Source organism: Budorcas taxicolor, chromosome 9 (assembly GCF_023091745.1).
Source record: "Budorcas taxicolor isolate Tak-1 chromosome 9, Takin1.1, whole genome shotgun sequence".
NCBI classification, from domain to species: Eukaryota; Metazoa; Chordata; class Mammalia; order Artiodactyla; family Bovidae; genus Budorcas; species Budorcas taxicolor.
This window is the reverse complement of record NC_068918.1, coordinates 77,244,194-77,263,596: the sequence shown is the minus strand read 5'-3', so window position 1 is coordinate 77,263,596 and position 19,403 is coordinate 77,244,194. Positions and strand designations below refer to the sequence as shown.

The 19,403-nt window shown below is 43.8% G+C and overlaps 1 protein-coding gene across 1 annotated transcript in view; it reads right to left on the bottom strand.

Moving 5' to 3' along the window:
• UST (uronyl 2-sulfotransferase) overlaps window positions 1-19,403 on the bottom strand; it is a 312,460-nt gene that overhangs the window by 174,785 nt on the left and 118,272 nt on the right. Inside the window, exon 2 of the mRNA XM_052645814.1 lies at window positions 4,771-4,814. Within this exon, the coding sequence (XP_052501774.1) occupies window positions 4,771-4,814 (44 nt within the window). The remainder of the gene's footprint in view (window positions 1-4,770; window positions 4,815-19,403) is intronic.

The window sequence follows — 19,403 nt, the reverse complement described above, 5'->3', positions numbered from 1 at the left end:
GGAAAGAAGAAAAATATTCACTGGATTCATATTTTTAAAAGTTCCATTGGACCCAATAGTAAATGGTGATGACTATTTTTCTGGTATACTGAGAATTAAAGCTTGTTTATTGTATTAGCTAAAATGCCAGAGAACTTATATATAATAAAAGGATAAACCTCCAGAAATAAGGTCAAAAATTACTGTCTTTATATTAAATTAGTCATCTTGGAATGGTTAAAAGTGAACCCTAGAGCTACAGACACAGTCCTGGGCTGGAGTCACAAGTCCAATACTTAGTGTATCCCTCTGGCAAGTTTTTCAGCCTCCCTAAGATCCAGTTCCCTCATCTGCAAAATAAGGATTAAATAACTACTTCTTCTTCAGAGCTTTTAAAAGATTTTTTTCTCTAATGTGGACTATTTAAGTCTTTTCTTGAATTGGTTACAATATTGGTTCTGTTTTATGGTTTGGTTTTGTGGCCACAAGGCACGTGGAATCTTAGCTCCCAATCAGGGATCGAACCCACAACCCCTGCCTTGGAAGGTGAAGTCTTAACCACTGAACCACCAGGGAAGTCCCCTCTATAGATTTCTTTCTAATATTTTATTTATTTATTTATTCTTGGTTGTGCTGAGTCTCTTTGCTGTAAGGTTTTTTCTAGTTGGGGCAAGTGGGCGCTACTCTCTGGGTGTAGTATGAGGGCTCCTCATTGCCGTGGCTTCTCCTGTTGCAGAGCATGGCTCTAGGACACACAGGCTATGGTAGCTGTGGCACGTGGGTTCAGGAGTTGTGGTTCCAGGCTCGAGAGCACAGGCCCAGTAGTTGCGGCACCCAGGCTTAGCTGCTCCGTAGCATATGGGATCTTCCCAACCCACGGATCACACCTGCATCTCCTGCATTTGGCAGGTGGATTCTTTACCATGGAGCCGCCAGGGAAGCCTGTAAGTTTTATAGAGACTAAACTTTTGTGCAAAGTGCTTAGCAGAGTGCTTGGCACATAAGAAATGATAGACATCAGTGATGGATAGAGATTTTATTTTTCTTGAGTTGCTTAGATCAGCTCTCCTTATCTATTCGATTTGGGAGCCCAATGTATGTGAAATAATATCTGTGTCCTTTTTGCTACCTCCAGAATTTATCACTGCCAATGCCAGCAGCTCACAACACCTTTGGCAGGGTTAGTGGGGTAGAGGTGGTGGCATTCCCCCAGCCCTACCCAATTTTTAGACTGAGCAAGCATCACTTCAATGAACTCAAATTTATACAAAAAATAAGGAAATGAGTTAAAAAAACCTCCTAAAAATCTCACCATCCAGACTAAACATCTTTATTCTCCCAGGCTTCTCTCTGTGTACACACAGACATATGCATACAAGTTTTAAGATGTGGGATCACACTACACTGTTGTGTCACCCCTGTTTTTGTACTCAAAAGTATCTTTCTAGTTCATTCAACAGAAACCTCCCTGTTCAGTCTCAGTAGGGCTCTAACCTTCAACCACTAAATTCTGTGTACACACAAAGTGGTTGTAAAAAGCAGTCGACAAAAGAAAACATTAACATCTGCCTTTGAATAATGACTTAGATCAAAAACTGGGAGGTTAAAGGGGATTTGAAAAACAAGTAAAAGTCAGAAGCATTTGGTTCTTTTCTATGAAAAAACTGGAGAGAATGAAGCCCTGGGCCCTGGATGAGCCATGTGGCACACACCCCAATTCCTAAATGGTAATTACTTGTGGAATGCGAAACTTGTGGAACTGAACTTGCAATAAAATGAGAACTCGCCTGTAAACCTCAGTCCATTTTCAGGGTTTCAAAGTCCTACTTTATCTAGATCACAGCTCTTTTAGTCTTGGCATCAAAAAGTTATTTCTGAGTGCTAAACAAATATGAAAACTGTGGATCTGGACTCAGTCGTGCTTCCTACTGCCAGACTGGGGGTTCACTCTGGAGGCCACACGTGTGTGAGTCCTTATTCCCTGATACCACTGTGTCCCTGAATACACCAGTGGTCTGCAGACTTAAACTACCTAGGCCTCATCTCGGGGGACACTCAAGGGACCCTTATCTGAAACTCTGACCTCATCACTTCTGGGGTTCATTTCCACACTGCCAGGGGTAATGAGCATGGATGAAAAGATGTTAATGTACCAATATTATTTTTACTCATTTTTATTTTTTCGGCTACTGCTTAGAAAGTGAAGAGGGGTTTTGCTACTCCACTCCTAGATAATGAAAATACAGTTATAGTGAAAGAATCTGTATTATATAATCACTGCTGTATTACCTATAATCTCTGCTGGCTGCAAGAGATCATACTCACAGTTTTAAAACTTGAGTGGAGTTTATAAGACTGGATTTATTCTGAAAATGACCTAAAATGGTCTGATATGACCTGTGCATCATGGTTAAGTCTTAGTTGGGAGTGACAGAAGAGAGAGGGGTGAAGATTAGTAGGAAGTGGAGAATGCAGAGCCAAGGAAAGCGCTATGGGATCAAGGGGCGAGAGCCCAGCAAATATAGAATCCAGGCACCACCAGACTAGCAAAGAAGTAGGCAAGATGGCCAACTTGGCAAGAGCAAGGCCCCTAGACAGGCTAAAGGAATAGTTCCAGGTGAGTCACCAAGGACTGAGCTCCAGGAGGTAAGTTTATGGGAAGTGGGCCTGGGTCTTCTGACCAAGTAAAATCCTGTTTATCAGACCTGGAACCCAAAGTAACGGCCTGACATGCCCCACATGCTGAGTCACCTAGCCCCTTTCCCTGCAGAGCAGAGGGAGTTGGGGGTGGGGAGGGCTTACTTGGCCCAACTTAGGAGAGAAACACAGTTAAGAGGTAAAGGAACATAGCAGGCTGTCCACATCATCCTTCCCCACACCCACTTATTTTCCCTCCGGGATAGGTTATTGACCAAGAAAATATGTTTTCACCACAAGAAAGGTTACAATGGTGAGTCATCATTATTAATTAACAGCTTTTATGCAAGAAGCCATGCCACTCTCTGTAGGCTATTGGCAGTAAAAACAAGAGCCGATTTTCTTGATATTCATGGTTTGAGAGCAGTGGATCTCAAATGTGGTCCCCAGACGTGCAGTATTCACCATCGCTCAGGAGCTGGTTAAAGATGCAAATTCTCCCATCCCACCCTGGACCTACTGCATCAGACACTTAGGGGTCTGGGCCTGGAAATCCGTGTTTTAACAAGCCTCCAGGAAATCTTGATGCAAGCTAAAGTTTGAGAATACTGGCCGAGTGGAAAGAACCTGGGATGGGAGCCAGGAGACCTAATTCAGATTCCAGCTCTGGATCCTGCGGTCCAGTTTAGTGAAAATTAATGAACAGTCAGGATGTGCTTCTCCGTGCATCGAGGCTAAACCCAAGGATGTGAGGATACTGAGATGAGCTAGATGCACTCCTCATCCTCAGATGGTGTCTAATCCTCTATATTCCTTTGTTTCTACAGGGTAGGAACTGCCTTGTCATTGTTCTTGTTTTGTTTCATATCTGTATTCCTAGTGCCTGCAGCATCACAGCCATTCAGCACATATGCAGTGGACCAAGTGATATACCATTCACCACTATGATAAATATCACTGTACCATTCATCAATGATCTTAATGCTATTCCAGTCTAGTTAACACTAGCTACCGTTTATTTAACACTTATCACATGCTAGGGGCTGAGGGCCTGTCATATATCAACTCACTCAGTCCTTTTAGATGCCCTTACTGTGGGTCATATTTTTAACCCACTTTGCACATCAAAAAAATTAAAGCTTGACATATCAAGTTATCTGTTCAACGTCATATGCTGATACCAGTAGAACTCTGTCTAGAGTTCTACCAACTCCAGAAATACCTTATTCCAAAGCTCGTGGTCTTAAACATGGTAGAGTTATTCTTTAGATCCCATACATTCAAAAACCAGTTTTATGGTACATTTCCAGCCTCTAATCAAGGTGAGTGCTTGATTTTCTCACTATGTACTTACAACTGCACTTTGGTGACATCACCTTAAGTGATCAAAGAACATGTATATTTTTCTCCTTTTTCAGTAGATTAATATTTGGTTTTCACTGAGGTTACGAAAGTAGACAGTTGCGGGGAACTACACTTCACTGGATAGTTCTGACCCTTACAAATCATGCCAATATTGCTTCTAAGAGCAGAAGTGCTTGTGCCAGCCAGGCCAGGCCAGCCTTGAAAGGACACCTGCGGAGAAGGCTGGCTCCAGGGGACTGAACCCTGAGTGGAGTAGCCCAGGTAAGCCAGGCCAAGGAGGAAGGGGCAGGCATGAGTCTGGCCCAAGGCCTGAAGGCATGAGGGGGCTGGGTTGTGGACCCCACATCATGGGCCAGCAAGGATACAGAGGCACAGGAGGCAGCAACCAGGAGAAACAGCCAGAAGTCCTAACTCAGCCCTGAGGCTCCCCTGCCTGGGGCAGCGACAGCTACTGATGAAATAAACATTGCGTCCTGCTCCCTCAGGGGACACTCAAGGGACCTTTATCTGGAACCCTGGCCTCATCAATTCTGGGATTCATTGCCATCCTGCTAGAAGTAAGAAACATGGGTGAAAAGATGTTAACATACCAACATTATTTTTACCCATTTTAATATTCTTTGCATGCTTCCTTTTTCTACTCACTATTAATCAAAGATGAACTTGACACCCATACCTACTACCTTCTTATGAACAACTCTGGGCCAAGAGGGATGTGGTTGGGGTTGTTGGAGGCTATAGGTACTGAGAGAAGGAAAAGGGGTTTTATAGCATAAGCAAAGATCTTACCTTACTAGGAGGTGGTCCATGGTCATCCAAGTAAGTGGAATTTCCTAGAAAAAAAAAAAAGAAGAAAAAAGTTAATGACTTAATAGTTTTCAACCCCAAATGAATTAAGTGCAAAGTCATGGAAAATAAGTCTTTTAGTTATATTTCTATTCAGACAACAGTACCAAAGGAAAATGGGTAATTAATCTCCAATTTGGTGACATTTTGCTGATACTACCAGGCTTGGTTAATAGCTTCAGCAGCTACAAACGTTCTACCAACCACGGTGTGTATGCACACAGACATGGACCATTATTCCCCACCCAATATCTGCTAGGTTTACTTTAGGCCAGTGGTTCTCCAGCTTCAACACGCATCAGAACTACCTGCAGAGGCTGCTAACACTCAGACTGCCCGATCCCACTCTCAGAGTTCTGATTCAGTGCCCATGCGCATGCTAAGTCGCTTTAGTCGTGTACAACTCTTTGTGACCCTATGGACTGTAGCCTGCCAGGCTCCTCTGTCCATGGGATTCTCCAGCCAAGAATACTGGAGTGGGCTGCCATGCCTTCCTCCAGGCGATCTTCCCAAATGGGGGATCAAATCCATGTCTCTAATGTCTCCTGCATTAGCAGGCAGGTTCTTTACCTCTAGCATCACAGTAGCTCTGAGAATCTGCATTGCTACCAAGCTCCCACGTGATGCTGCGGGCCTGGAAACCACACTTGGAGAGCCGCTGCATTGTTTCTCTACTTTGTCTTGATTATCAATTTCCCTTCATCTTCTCAGTCTAACTTGCTTCCGAAGCTTGATTTGTCTTTACTAATAGCCACTTAGTGGTATGTGTGTGTTTTCAGAGTGTGTGGTTATTGTTTCCTGAGGGATAAAGACTCAGGGGGTTTCTGATAGGAACTAAAGCTTACTGAATTCCTTCTGGGTAGCAAGTACTCTACTAAGTGTTTTAAAGGTATTCATTCACTTAGTTCAAACATCAGACGTGGGTTAGAATGATCCCCAATTACTGAGAAGAGAACAGAGGCCTGGAGAAACCTAGCAACTTGCTCACAGACCCACAGCTGTTAAGCTGCAGATAGGAAGGGAGACTGGTTTTTCCAGAAGGTACTTGGCACCTGCTCTTCTGAAGAGCCCACCTGGAGTGTTGCTGTCTCCTGCTTTTGCACAGCCTGGGCACCACCAGTGCCACCAGCTGGCACCATGTTTGATTGTGTAGGGGAGCCTGTGATGTGGTGAGTTTAGCGGGAAAGTGAAGATGACCAGACTTTCTAACAGAGCAAAATGCAGGAAATATTCAAAATGCCAGAGACTTACAGAAGACAGTAGATTAGGGAATAAGGTCAATAAAAGGTGCTTTTTTCAGGAGATGGCAAAAAGAGCTTAAAAAGTAAGAATAAAAAGGAGGAGCAGAGTTTAAGCTAGGGACAGTTCAAGTGGGGAATCTTATCTAAACGTAATAAATAAGTGCTGTTTGGCTTATAGATTTTTTTTCCCTTTCTGAGGCATTATCCAACCCCTGTTTCTTCCTAGTCTTCTGATTTACTATCTATGTGATGTGTACAATGACTGTAATCTAACTGGCTGTTTGTATAAGAAGGACAGTGGGGTCAAACTTTCATGTATATGACACTCACACACAAACACCTGGAATGCTTGTGATTGGGTTACTTTCAGGAAACTTTGAAATGTGAACAGGATTCATAATTTGCTAGATCTTAATTATTGTGCAGCACTCCATGGGGAACATACTTGAGCAGGAAGTTGATCTCTATATATAGATATATATATGACTTAGGAAAGAAGATGTGCAGAAAAGAATACAGAGAAATGGTTGCCTAAGTCTAGCAACATACTCAGAGGGACTCCACCCTAAGTGGTCAGGATGGCCACAGAGGGTCCCGCCTGCTCATCATGTAAATGTGTTTTCCCCAGGAGGAATGTGAGGAATCCCAACACATTCCAGCATCTTCTCCAGGTGTTCATCCCAGGAATCAAAGGGAGCCCAACCGCTAAACGCTTCTAAAATATGGGAAGTCTCTGTAAAAACCAAAGTGTCCAGGAACTCCTGAAATGAATGATTTCAATGCCTGACTAGTACCTTGGATTCCGGACATGTGTATCCATTGATTCTTTAGCACCTCAGCCTGGATGTCTATGGGCATCTCACATCTCACCGTCCAAACAGAACTCTTTTTATTGGTTAGCTAAGTTCATTAGTCATCTGTTGACTTGGCCGGGTCAGGTCTCAGCTGTGGTTCGCAGACTCCCTTGCATCACGCGGGATCTTTTGTTGCGGGGCACAGGCTCCCTAGTAGTGGTGCAGGGGCTCGGTGGTTGCACCACTTGGGCTTAGATACTCGCCTGCGTGTGAGATCTTAGTTCTCTGATCAGGGTTCAAACCCAAGTCCCTGCACTGCAAGGTGGATTCTTAACCACTGAATCACCAGGGAAGTCCCAACAGAACTCTTTATTTGCTTCTATTAGGTCCCCCAAATCGCTATTTCTCCTGTCGTCTATATCGGGCTACACAACACATTCCTTCCAAGACAGGCTTCAAAGCCTTTGTCAGCTTTGATCCATCTCTTTCCCTTCTCTCATCCATACCAACCCATTTGCAAGCCCTGTTGGCTCAGCTTTCAAAATATTACTTAAGTCAGACCACTTCTCACCAACCCCTCTGGGCCACCAGAGAGGGACGAGCCTTCTCTTCATTGATTGTCAGTTTTCTCCCCAACCACACAGCAACCAGAGGGATCTTTTAACTTTATTACTCTGGCCATGTTAGCCCTCTGCTTAAAATCTGTTTCTCTAAGAACAAAATAATCAATTCCATACCATGGTCTCTAACCCTACATGACTCAGGCCCTGTCTCCTGCCACACTTGCCACCAGGACAACAGCCTTTGCTCTGCTCCAGGATGCAGGAATCTGTTGTCAGCTAGGGACCTTTGAACTGGCTCTTTCCTCTACCAGAAAAAGCTCTTGTCCACCCCCTTTGCTCAGGTCAAATGTCCTTGCTTTGTCAGCTCCTTCTTCTTTCCCTCCCTCCCTCCCTCATCATAAGACATCACTTCTTTCTACATAAAGAAATGACCAGGGCTGACCAGGGCTGGCACTGAACCACGGACCTCATTGTTTCCGCCGCCAGCGGCCCTCCGGGCTTCCATCTACATCTACAATCCTGTGCTTTATTAGAACACAGAGGTTCCAAGGGCCGTGTACTTGTAACAGAGGTATGGAAAAGGAAATGAAAAGCTACACAAATAAAAAACATCTCTTTAGCTGGAGACAGCAAGTTTTTATCCTCCTAGGGTATAAGTGTTATTATTTTTTGGTGTTTAAGGTAGAGCTTTTCATCCTAGGATCTTACACTTTCAGAGCACAAAATAAACGAGATTCTCAGGATTTTCAAACCTGAAGTTGGTAGCTTGTGGGCTGTGGAGATCAAAGGATGAGGGCTGTAACCAAGCGCTTCCCTGAACAGGCTCCCAGGCATCAAAGAGGCTTCTTGCTGCTCTGTCTTAGAGAGGATTCTATGGAGGGTGTCAAGTGGTGGAGAAGGGAGGGCAGACCGCAGCCCTGGGGCCTCTGAGCTTAGAACTCACAATACAAACCAAAAGAAAAGGTGAGCAAGACAGACGAGAGTCTGGGGTCAGGACAGAGGACAAAAGCTTACCAGTCACCCACCTCCACTGCCCTGTGAATGCCTACTGTCGATATCCCAGTCTCCAATCCATGTAATCTTTGGGGTCCTGTAGGGGTGTATCATTTCATTTCTTCCCAGAAACTAACCCACACTTTCAGAGCTCTGATTTCAGCCTCCTTTTGGGGTCTTAAGTCCTTCCTCTGGGGATCAAGGATTACAGTATGTGGTCAAGTTAGGGAGAGAAAGAAAGGTATACACCCCACATGGTTCCACTCCTATTATCAGTCAAACTTTCAGAAGGACCTACCTCCAAACTGCCAAGAAATCGCATACTCAGGCTGGCATGTAGATAAATCTCTTACAGAAAGCCAAGCTTGCAGAGTCTGCCCAGGTGGGTGGAGGAAGCAGGGTGGTACTGACAGGAAGCAACACTTCAGTCCTCTGAACTCTACTTGCTGGTCTATGTCCATAAAGATGGCCCAGCGCAGAGGAATTGACACTTTTGAACTGTGGTGTTGGAGAAGACTCTTGAGAATTCCTTGGACAGTAAGGAGATCAAAGCCTAAAGGAAGTCAACCCTAAATATTCATTGGAAGGACTGATGTTGAAGCTGAAACTCCAATACTCTGGGCCACTTGATGTGAAGAGCCGACTCATTGGTAAAGACCCTGATGCTGGGAAAGATTGAAGGCAAAAGGAGAAGGAGGTGGCAGATGATGAGATGGTTAGATAGCATCGCTAACTCAACGGACATGAATTTGAGCAAATTCAGGAGATAGTGAAGGACAGGGAAGCCTGGCATGCTGCAGTCCATGGGGTCGCAAAGAGCGGGGCATGACTTAGCAACTGGACAACAACAGTCCTGATGCGGGTAGTGGTTTTGTGGCTCTATATGTGGGTTGAAATTGATCTAGCTATATACCAGAACCACTGACAACAAACTATTGGTGGTTTCATGGTTTTAGAAATGCCCTCACTAGAACAAGTGATCTCAGACTTTCGGACTAGCTAAGTGAGAACGCATTCTACATCTCACCCTGCTACCTGGCTTTTCCTGGTGGAGACCTCCCAGCAAGACTGTTGGTATTGTTAATATAAACGAAAGACCATGTGTATTATGTGCAAAGGTGTTAAGTCCAAATACCTGGGAGTTACTGTAGGTGCACTTACTAGAACAATGTTATGAAAAACCAGATACAGTGCACCTAGATGAGCAGGTTAAGTCTATCTCCAAAAGTGGCATTCCACTCTGAATAAACTGCTCTACCTCCTCAAAGTTTTCCATATACACATCTATAGAAACAAAATAAGCTTACAGTTCACTGTAAGGAGTACATGAGGGTAAGCTCATTCTATGAAAATCCCTAGAACAAAACTTGTACATACGAAGCACCAAGTAAGCTGCAGCAGTGTAAGACCCCTCACCACCTCTCCATCCTCCCACTCAGTGGTCTTCAACCCCCAGTGCACATTCCGCTGCAATAGTGTTTAAGGAATATTGATGCAAGGCATCATCCTTAACTATTCCAACTTGATTGTTTGGGGACAAGTCATTTGGCAATTGGTATTTTCAAGTTCTTCGTATAATTCTAATATCTGGGCTAGGATTGAGAATCACTGAGCTACAAAACAGAAATTAGAGTTCTTAATTCAGGCTGAATCTCATTTTCAGAAATAAAAGGTCAAAGATCTTATTCAGGGAGATCTTAATCATGGGTCCCCTCTATCATTTCTGGGGAGAGATTCTACAACATGCGCGCATGCTCAGTCGCTCATTGTGTCTGACTCTTTGCGACCCCATGGATTGTAGCCCACCAGGCTGCACTATCCATGGAATTCTCCCAGTAAGAATAGTGGAGTGGGTGGCATTTCCTTCTTCAGGGGATCTTCCTGACCCAGGGATTGAACCTGAGTCTCCTGCATTGGCAAGTGGATTCTTTACCACTGAGCCACCTGGGAAGCAGCATACAATATGAATTTCAGGCCAAAGGAGAACCCAGAGGGAGGGCAGATGATCACAGGAGGGCCGACCAGGCAGTTCCAGTTAGTTCCAGCTCCAGGGGGCCAGGTGGGCTCACGGGCTGCCTGCAAGTCGGCTGGCACATAGCATCTCTGGGCACAGAGATTACCCTTTAAACCACATGGGTTGCCCCCAGACCTTTCTGGGACTCCACAAATCTTCCAAAGAATAATCTTCTGAGCTTATACTTTCAGAATATATTTGTTCCTGCACAGATATGTTCCTATTCACCTGTATCATTCTGCTGACCCTCCTGATTCACAGTAGAAAGGGAGATAAATGCATAATCCTCTTTCTGCCCGGAGCATCCCCAGACTGCACTCGACTTAAACCAACAGGGCCGTTTCATCAGTCCTAGAGACACTAATGCTTGATCCCTACACATGCTTTAAGGGCCCACAAAGATCTGGAAGGAAAATGCCTCTGGAAAATCTGAAGGAAAGACACTGGTCCCATTGAGGCTACCTGTCTTTCCAGGCTGGGGTCCTGGAGTGGAGCGGAGGTGAGGGGAACTGGCCGACACAGAGCAGCTCCCTGCCACACGCACGTGAACCCAACAGAGGCCACCACAGCCAGACAGAGAAACTGCCAGAAGCACCGACATTGAAGGACTATTGAACAGAATTGTCAATGTGCCCTCTGCTTTAAATAGCAACAGTCACTCCTATGTAACAGAGGGAATGGAAAGGAGCCCCAGGGGAATTGTTTAATAGATTCAGGAAGATGCTGCTAATAGAAGCGACTGTCACTGGTAACAGGAACAGAAGCCCTGGGATGGCCAAGGAAGTTAGGAAGTCCTGCAGGCGTCAGGACACAGAGACCTGGGTTCAAACGTCAAGTCCTACTCCTTACTGACAGAAGGACCTTGGGAATAACGCTCAATTTCCCTGAGGATTAATATCCCCATTTGCAACTGAGGACAGAATCAGTTCAATTTGGTCTCTCAGTCGTGTCCGACTCTTTGCGACCCCATGAATCGCAGCATGCCAGGACTCCCTGTCCATCACCAACTCCCGGAGTTCACTCAGACTCACGTCCATCGAGTCAGTGATGCCATCCAGCCATCTCATCCTCCGTCATCCCCTTCTCCTCCTGCCCCCAATCCCTCCCAGCATCAGAGTCTTTTCCAATGAGTCAACTCTTCGCATGAAGTGGCCAAAGTACTGGAGCTTCAGCTTCAGCATCATTCCTTCCAAAGAAATCCCAGGGCTGATCTCCTTCAGAATGCACTGGTTGGATCTCCTTGCAGTCCAAGGGACTCTCAAGAGTCTTCTCCAACACCACAGTTCAAAAGCATCAATTCTTCGGCGCTCAGCCTTCTTCACAGTCCAACTCTCACATCCATACATGACCACAGGAAAAACCATAGCCTTGACTAGACGCACCTTAGTCGGCAAAGTAATGTCTCTGCTTTTGAATATGCTATCTAGGTTGGTCATAACTTTCCTTCCAAGGAGTAAGTATCTTTTAATTTCATGGCTGCAATCACCATCTGCAGTGATTTTGGAGCCCCCAAAAATAAAGTCTGACACTGTTTCTGTTTCCCCATCTATTTCCCATGAAGTGATGGGACCAGATGCCATGATCTTTGTTTGCTGAATGTTGAGCTTTAAGCCAACTTTTTCACTCTCCTCTTTCACTTTCATCAAGAGGCTTTTTAGCTCCTCTTCACTTTCTGCCATAAGGGTGGTGTCATCTGCATATCTGAGGTTATTGATATTTCTCCCAGCAATCTTGATTCCAGCTTGTGTTTCTTCCAGTCCAGCATTTCTCATGATGTATTCTACATATAAGTTAAATAAGCAGGGTGACAATATACAGCCTTGACATACTCCTTTTCCTATTTGGAACCAGTCTGTTGTTCCATGTCCAGTTCGAACTGTTGCTTCCTGACCTGCATATAGGTTTCTCAAGGGGCAGGTTAGGTGGTCTGGTATTCCCATCTCTTTCAGAATTTTCCACAGTTTATTGTGATCCACACAGTCAAAGGCTTTGGCATAGTCAATAAAGCAGAAATAGATGTTTTTCTGGAACTCTCTTGCTTTTTCCATGATCCAGTGGATGTTGGCAATTTGATTTCTGGTTCCTCTGCCTTTTCTAAAACCAGCTTGAACATCAGGGAGTTCACGGTTCACGTATTCCTGAAGTCTGGCTTGGAGAATTTTGAGCATTACTTTACTAGCATGTGAGACGAGTGCAATTGTGCAGTAGTTTGAGCATTCTTTTGCATTGCCTTTCTTTGGGATTGGAATGAAAACTGACCTTTTCCAGTCCTGTGGCCACTGCTGAGTTTTCCAAATTTGCTGGCATATTGAGTACAGCACTTTCACAGCATCATCTTTCAGGATTTGAAACAGCTCAACTGGAATTCCATCACCTCCATTAGCTTTGTTCGTAGTGATGCTTTCTAAGGCCCACTTGACTTCACATTCCAAGATGTCTGGCTCTAGGTGAGTGATCACATCATCATGATTATCTGGGTCGTGAGGACAGAATAGCCCCTAAGTAATAGGGTTTTTTGATAGAGAAACAAGATGTGTATAAAGCATTAAGCATAGTGCCTGCCTGGCACCCAGTAAGTGCTCAGCGAATGGTAGCCACTTCCTTATCTTCTATTAACCAACTGTATCATTCATATTCAAGCTTATAATATTATTTATTATTGACAAAAGCAAAGAGAATCCTCAGCCAAGGGAGTAGCTTATCCTATCAAGAACGAACATTATTATAAAATGTGTGCTCAGTTGTGTCTGACTCTTTTGACTCCAACTATAGCCTGCCAGACTCCTCTTGTCCATAGAATTTTTCAGGCAAGAATATTGGAGTGGGTTGCCGTTTTCCCTCTCCAGGTGATCTTCCCAACCCAGGGATCGAACCTGGTCTCTTGCGTCTCCTGAATTGGCAAACAGCTTTTTTACCACTAGTTACTATTTGATATTTTCTATTACTTTTCAACACTGGCTTGATATGTTCTCTGAAATATACAAAAATTAATTCCCAACTGTTTGAAGTACCTTTAGTAATGTGCAAATGAACTTAGAGAAGCTTCAGGGGATGTAATTTATTCTTGACTCTAAGTCTTGCATTAGCAGATCTATTTTTGTCTGAATTGGTCCCTGAAGAATAAAACTGTTTAAATTCTAATTCCTCTTATAGAAACCATAACATGCATTAGTGTCAATGTCAAAAAAAAGCCGCCTCTACATGGTGTCAATTTTGTTCAAACACCAGTGATTCTTTTCAGAGTCTTTCTTCCAGGGACCCTTTTAAAACCATTATCATAAGCAACTGAAATCCTTTCTTCTTTTATTTAGACATGGGCATTTCTCACAGGGTTTTGGTTACCTATAGCACAATCACATGGCTTCATCTCCCCCCTAGGATCTGGGCCTCTGATAAGATACAGTAATGAAAGAGTCGAGGTGGAAGGCAGTGCTGCAGCCCCAGCTCAGTCCTTGCCAAAAAATTATGCTAATGCCACACTTTCCACCGTTAACCATGGGTTACATTTCCCTAAGAGGCAGCTGTCAGCACGCACCAGCCGTGGTTAACAATGAGGAGTTTGTGTGCTCAGTAATAGTCTCCAATAGCTCCATTTCTTATAATTAACACAGTCCCAAAGACCCTGTAATGGAGGAACATTGCTTGCACAACTTTATTTAAGCTCTAATAAAATTATTTTCCACTAAATTAAAACAAATGGCTTTATTAACTAAGAATACTTAAATACATTTACAAAAATATTAAATACCTTTTTAAAAAATCCTGAGTGTTCACCCCAACTGGTTAACAAAGCAAAAAAAATCCTACAAATACCTTCTTAAGCTTAAATGATAAAAATGAGCATTCCAGACCCTGAAAAAAATACAAATTGTTATCAGTTATGATTTAGAAAGTGGCTTTCATTTCTAATTAATTTTAAAAGCAAATGAATGCTTTCCTCTGTGTATTCCAGCCTCAAAATCACTGCCTTGTTTTTGAATACAGCAAATCTACCGCCTTGTTTATCCCCCCATTAAATCTTAATATACATTATAGAATGTCAAGGGTACCTTTGTAGAAGGAAATTACTTTTGGAATCAAATGATCAGTGTAGTATTGTGATAATAACTACCTAAATATAAATAAGAATTATTGCTGAATTAGCTCCGGGATTCATCATAATTGTATTATATGATCTTATGGAGGTAGGAATAAAGTATAAAAGAGAGATGGAATCATTTAGGTTTCTGTTTCATTCCATTAGATCTTCCTCCCAAAGTAATTACTACAGTCAGCTGATTCCACCTTGGTGACTATAACACACCCAGTGGGAGAGCAGCCCAGCCCTGCATACTCCAAGGTTCTAATCAGAGTCAGATAATCTTCTTCCAGGACCTAGCCACCATGAGGATGGACACTTTCCATCATACAATTACCGCATAAAGAAACCCTAAAGAATGTGGTGGAAGATGAGCAGGACAAAGACAACAAAGAAACTACCCTGGGAGACACAAAACAAGGCCAAAAAAATCTGTACCTTTCATATCATCATTGATGGTTCACATCAGCGCTGACCTGGGGTCTGTGCTAAGCACTCGAAAGACTCATACCACTTTGTTCCTATGACAACCTCTGAGGCAAGAACCACTGTCAGACCCGTTTTACAGCAGACAACACAGGCGGGGGAGGTGAAGTGGCCTGCACCGCCTCCAACAGCTCATCAGCGGGTGCTCCTGGGCCTCAGTGTGGCTGCCTGATTCTGAAGCTCTTTTGCTCACCACACACTCCCTACCTGACTCAGAGATTCCAGTCTGGGAGACCCAGGTACTTTGAAATACTGGCCTGTTAGCTCTCAGGGGATCTCAGGCTGATCAGCCTTGGGCTTCTCAGGGATAGAATGGACTGGAGAGGATGGAGTTGCTCATGTTTCTGAGCAACTTGCAGGCAGGACACTCACAAATTCATCCATCAAACACTTAATCAAGTGCTTACTTTATGCCAAGCACTATGCGTAGTGATATGGGCCTGAGTAAAAAGATATGAACCCTGCCTGTCTTAGTTCAGGCCTGCTATAATAAATTACTACAGACTGGGTGGCTTAAACAACAAACATTTATCTCTGACAGTTCTGGAGGCTACAAGTTTAAGATCAGGGTCCTCATGGTCCAGGGTTCCTCCTGACTTGCAGATGGCTGTGTTTCCTGCTGTGGCCTCAGGTAGTGGAGAGACAGGTCTCTGGTCTCTTCCTCTTCAAATTAAGGAACTACTCCCATCATGGGGGCCCCATCTTCATGACCTCATCTAAACCTGATTACCACATGAAATCCCCATCTCTGAATGCATCAAATTAGGGGCAGGGCTTCAATTTTTATATAATATGTATGAGTGAGTGAATTCGCTCAGTCGTGTCCGACTCTGCGACCTGATGGACTGTAGCCTACCAGGCTCCTCCATCCATGGGATTTTCCAGGCAAGAATACTGGAGTGGGTTGCCATTTCCTTCTCCAGAAGATCTTGCCGACCCAGGGTTTGAACCCAGGTCTCCCACACTGTAGGCAGAAGCTTTACTGTCTGAGCCACCAGGGAAGTCTGTATGCTGCTGCTGCTGCTAAGTCTTGTCAGTCGTGTCTGACTCTGTGCAACCCCATAGACAGCAGCCCAACAGGCTCCTCTGTCCCTGGGATTCTCCAGGCAAGAACACTGGAGTGGGTTGCCATTTCCTTCTCCAATGCATGAAAGTGAAAAGTGAAAGTGAAGTTGCTCAGTTGTGTCCGACTCTTAGCAACCCCACGGACTGCAGCCTACCAGGCTCTTCCGTCCATAGGATTTTCCAGGCAAGAGTACTGGAGTGGGTTGCCATTAGGAGTATATAAATGTATAGGGCTTCAATATGTATAGGAGCATATAAACAGTCCATAGCACTGGCCCTCTGAAGTCTGCAATAAAAATGAATGACAGACATTAAACAAATGACTACAAAATAAGTCTTCAGTTGTTTGTGATGACTCCTGTAAGCGGCGAAGCACAGGGCAGAATGAGAAGGAACAACAGTTTCCTTAACTCAAGGAAGAAAAGGAGTGCAGTCAAAGGGGGCGATGAATCTAAGGGTGTTTTATGACCTTGAAATAAAGATCAGAAGACAAAGTCTCATTTAAGAAGCAGAAGGAACTTTGGGCAAAGATTCCAAGGGCTTTGGGGCACACCTGAAAAGATCTTCTTTTTCAGCAGCTCCCATTCCCATCCACCCTAGGAGGTCGGCAGGACAGAGTGAGGGGCCCTTTCCACAGAGACCTGAGCCCCAGGTCGCATGTATAGAGGTTTCAGAGCTGGACTTGAAGTTGGGTTCAAGCTCAAAGGAATTCCAGTCCATACTACCTTAGGGCTCTATGCAGTAAGACAGTGGGCAGATGGGAGAGTTCTCTGCAACTGCTGTGTGTGCAAAAATGGCACCACTCTGAGCCTGGAGGAAGGTGAAACCCAGAATCGAGATGGAAGGACTCTGTGAAGACTAGATAGGGAAACACCATGGGAAAGTCATCAGTGGGCCTTGGTGATGTCCTACGAATAACTCTTGCTGAGTGACGAACCACTACTTTGTTAGAGGTTGGTGTCAACACATACATATTTTTTAATGGATTAAAAAAATTCATTGCTAGTTCGGTCTTCTGCTTGATGGGCTCCTGAGCCATGGCCCGAGGCCACTAGTAAATGAGAATCTGTGTCCTCTATATTCTAAATGAAACAGTCATATGTTTGACAGCGAATTACTCGTCACTTGCCAATTCTTTTCATGCTGCAGGGAAATGAGTATGAAAGAGCACTCTACAGGGTGTTTCAAATAAAGCACACTACAATGATACGCACACAAACGAGAGTCGAAGAGTACTCATAAGTGCTGATGCTGATTTAGAAAGCATGTGGATGAAATGGCTTTCATGGGGACATCGGTCTTACACAGATGTTGTAGTGCAGACTGAACTATCCCATCTGGGATTATACTTTCATATCAACTTTCGAGTAACACAAGGAAGAGATCATAGTTTCCTGTTTATTAGGTCTTCAAATGTAAAAGAGAATTTTTAACAGAGCAGCAGGAACCACTGAAGTCATTCAGAGCAGTAATCCTCACAAAATTAACTAGCAATCAAACACATGAGCCTGGCGGTCTCTATTTAAAAAGGGTGAGTTCCAATAAGTTCAGCATCGCTCCCTTTTCTATCATCTCTCTAGTTCTATTTTGTATCAGATTTAATAGGATTTAGGCGAGATTTTGTGGTTGATGGAACTATAATATTGGAAGATAAAAAAGGATTTGCATACCTCTATATATTACTCTGTAGGCCCATATAAACACTCCTCCCCACAAAAACAAAGAAGTGCCTAAAAACCAGATATTCTTTGCCAAAGATGAGCCAAAGTACCGAATATAGGAGAAAGAATGTGGGGTTTTGAAGCACATCAATCCGAGGCGGCAATCTACACCCTGAATGTGACCTTGAGCTAGGTCTTGAAGTTTCTGGGTTTTACTTTCCCCACAGGAAAAGCAGGAAGAATAAACCTCATCTTATAGGACTAGGGGGATTAGAGTTACATTTACAAACTGCGTCGCATGCATACAATAAAGAGTAGCACCATGATTATATTTAAAACAGAGTCAATTTCAAGATGTGACACGTTAAAAACTGTTACACATGTAGGTAATCACATACATAAACATCAGACCAGCACTGAAATATGCATCTCTCATTATGCATTGGGATGGTCTGTCGCTGTCTTCCTACACAATTCCCAGGATTTACGATGCGAGGTTATACCTGGGCATGAACAAAGTGTAATTTTTAAAAACCTGGCAGAATTTGGCTATGCATATGCCTGTATTATTATTCTGAAAGATAGAGTGTTCTGGAGGTCATAAATACTCTCCAGCACACAGTAGATTGGTTTCTTTTCTAATAAAGTTAATCCTATCTTTCAACAAAATGAGTTGGGGAAGAGTGCTTTCTTACACCCAGAAAGAGGAGTCTTTCTTAAAAAGCCTGTTTGCCTTGAATTCATCATAGATCTGGAAATATGAATAGTCTTTCAAAATTACAGTGAGTCACTTGCTTTTCTGAACCACTGAAGGACTGAGTCTGAGGGTTGAGGCTGATGCAGAACTTGGGAGCAAAGACTAGCATGAGTTCTGCTGGAAGAAAACTGGAGTTCATCTTTACAGTAAAACAAACACCTAGTTTCCTGGTTTTCATGCTCATGAATTTGAAATATACACAAGCCTACTCAACATCTATTTGCTTATTAGAAAATACTTCTTAATAAAAAAGCTTTCCCCAACAGCACAAAACATCAGTCAAATGAATTCAAGCCCACCCAAAGTAACTTGATTGTCATGGTGCAAAGGGAAACTCAGCTGATCAAGACAGAACTTCCAGTCTAAGGAGTTGTCGAAAGTGGAATGGGGCCTCAGGGTAGCATCCTCCCAGAGGCAGGGCTGAAGCCATGATAGGCAAGATCCCTTAGCTGGGTGGCGGGAGATGCATGGTGACCTCTCAATCTTCCTTCCAACTCTCAGATTCCCTGAAGACCCCTGAGTGCCTGCTCAGTCACTCAGTCGGGTCCAACTCTTTGTGACCCCACGGACTGTAGCCCGCCAGGCTCCTCTGTTCATGGGATTTTCTAGGCAAGAAGACTTGAGTGGGTTGCCATGTCCTCCTCCAGCAGATCTTCTGGACCCAGGCATCAAATATGCATCTCTGGCATCTCCAGCATTGGCTGGCGGATTCTTTACCACCAAACCCCCCAGTAAGCCCTTGAAGACCCTTCACACAATGAGCAATGAAACTGCTCATCTTTCAAAAATCATTTTCTTTATCATGTAGATTTCAATCATTTGAGTAAGTGTGAATAATATTAAGAACAGATATATTGATAATATCAAGAAGTCATTTTAACATGGACACAACTCTTTCTAGAAAGCACAGAATTTAATACATGA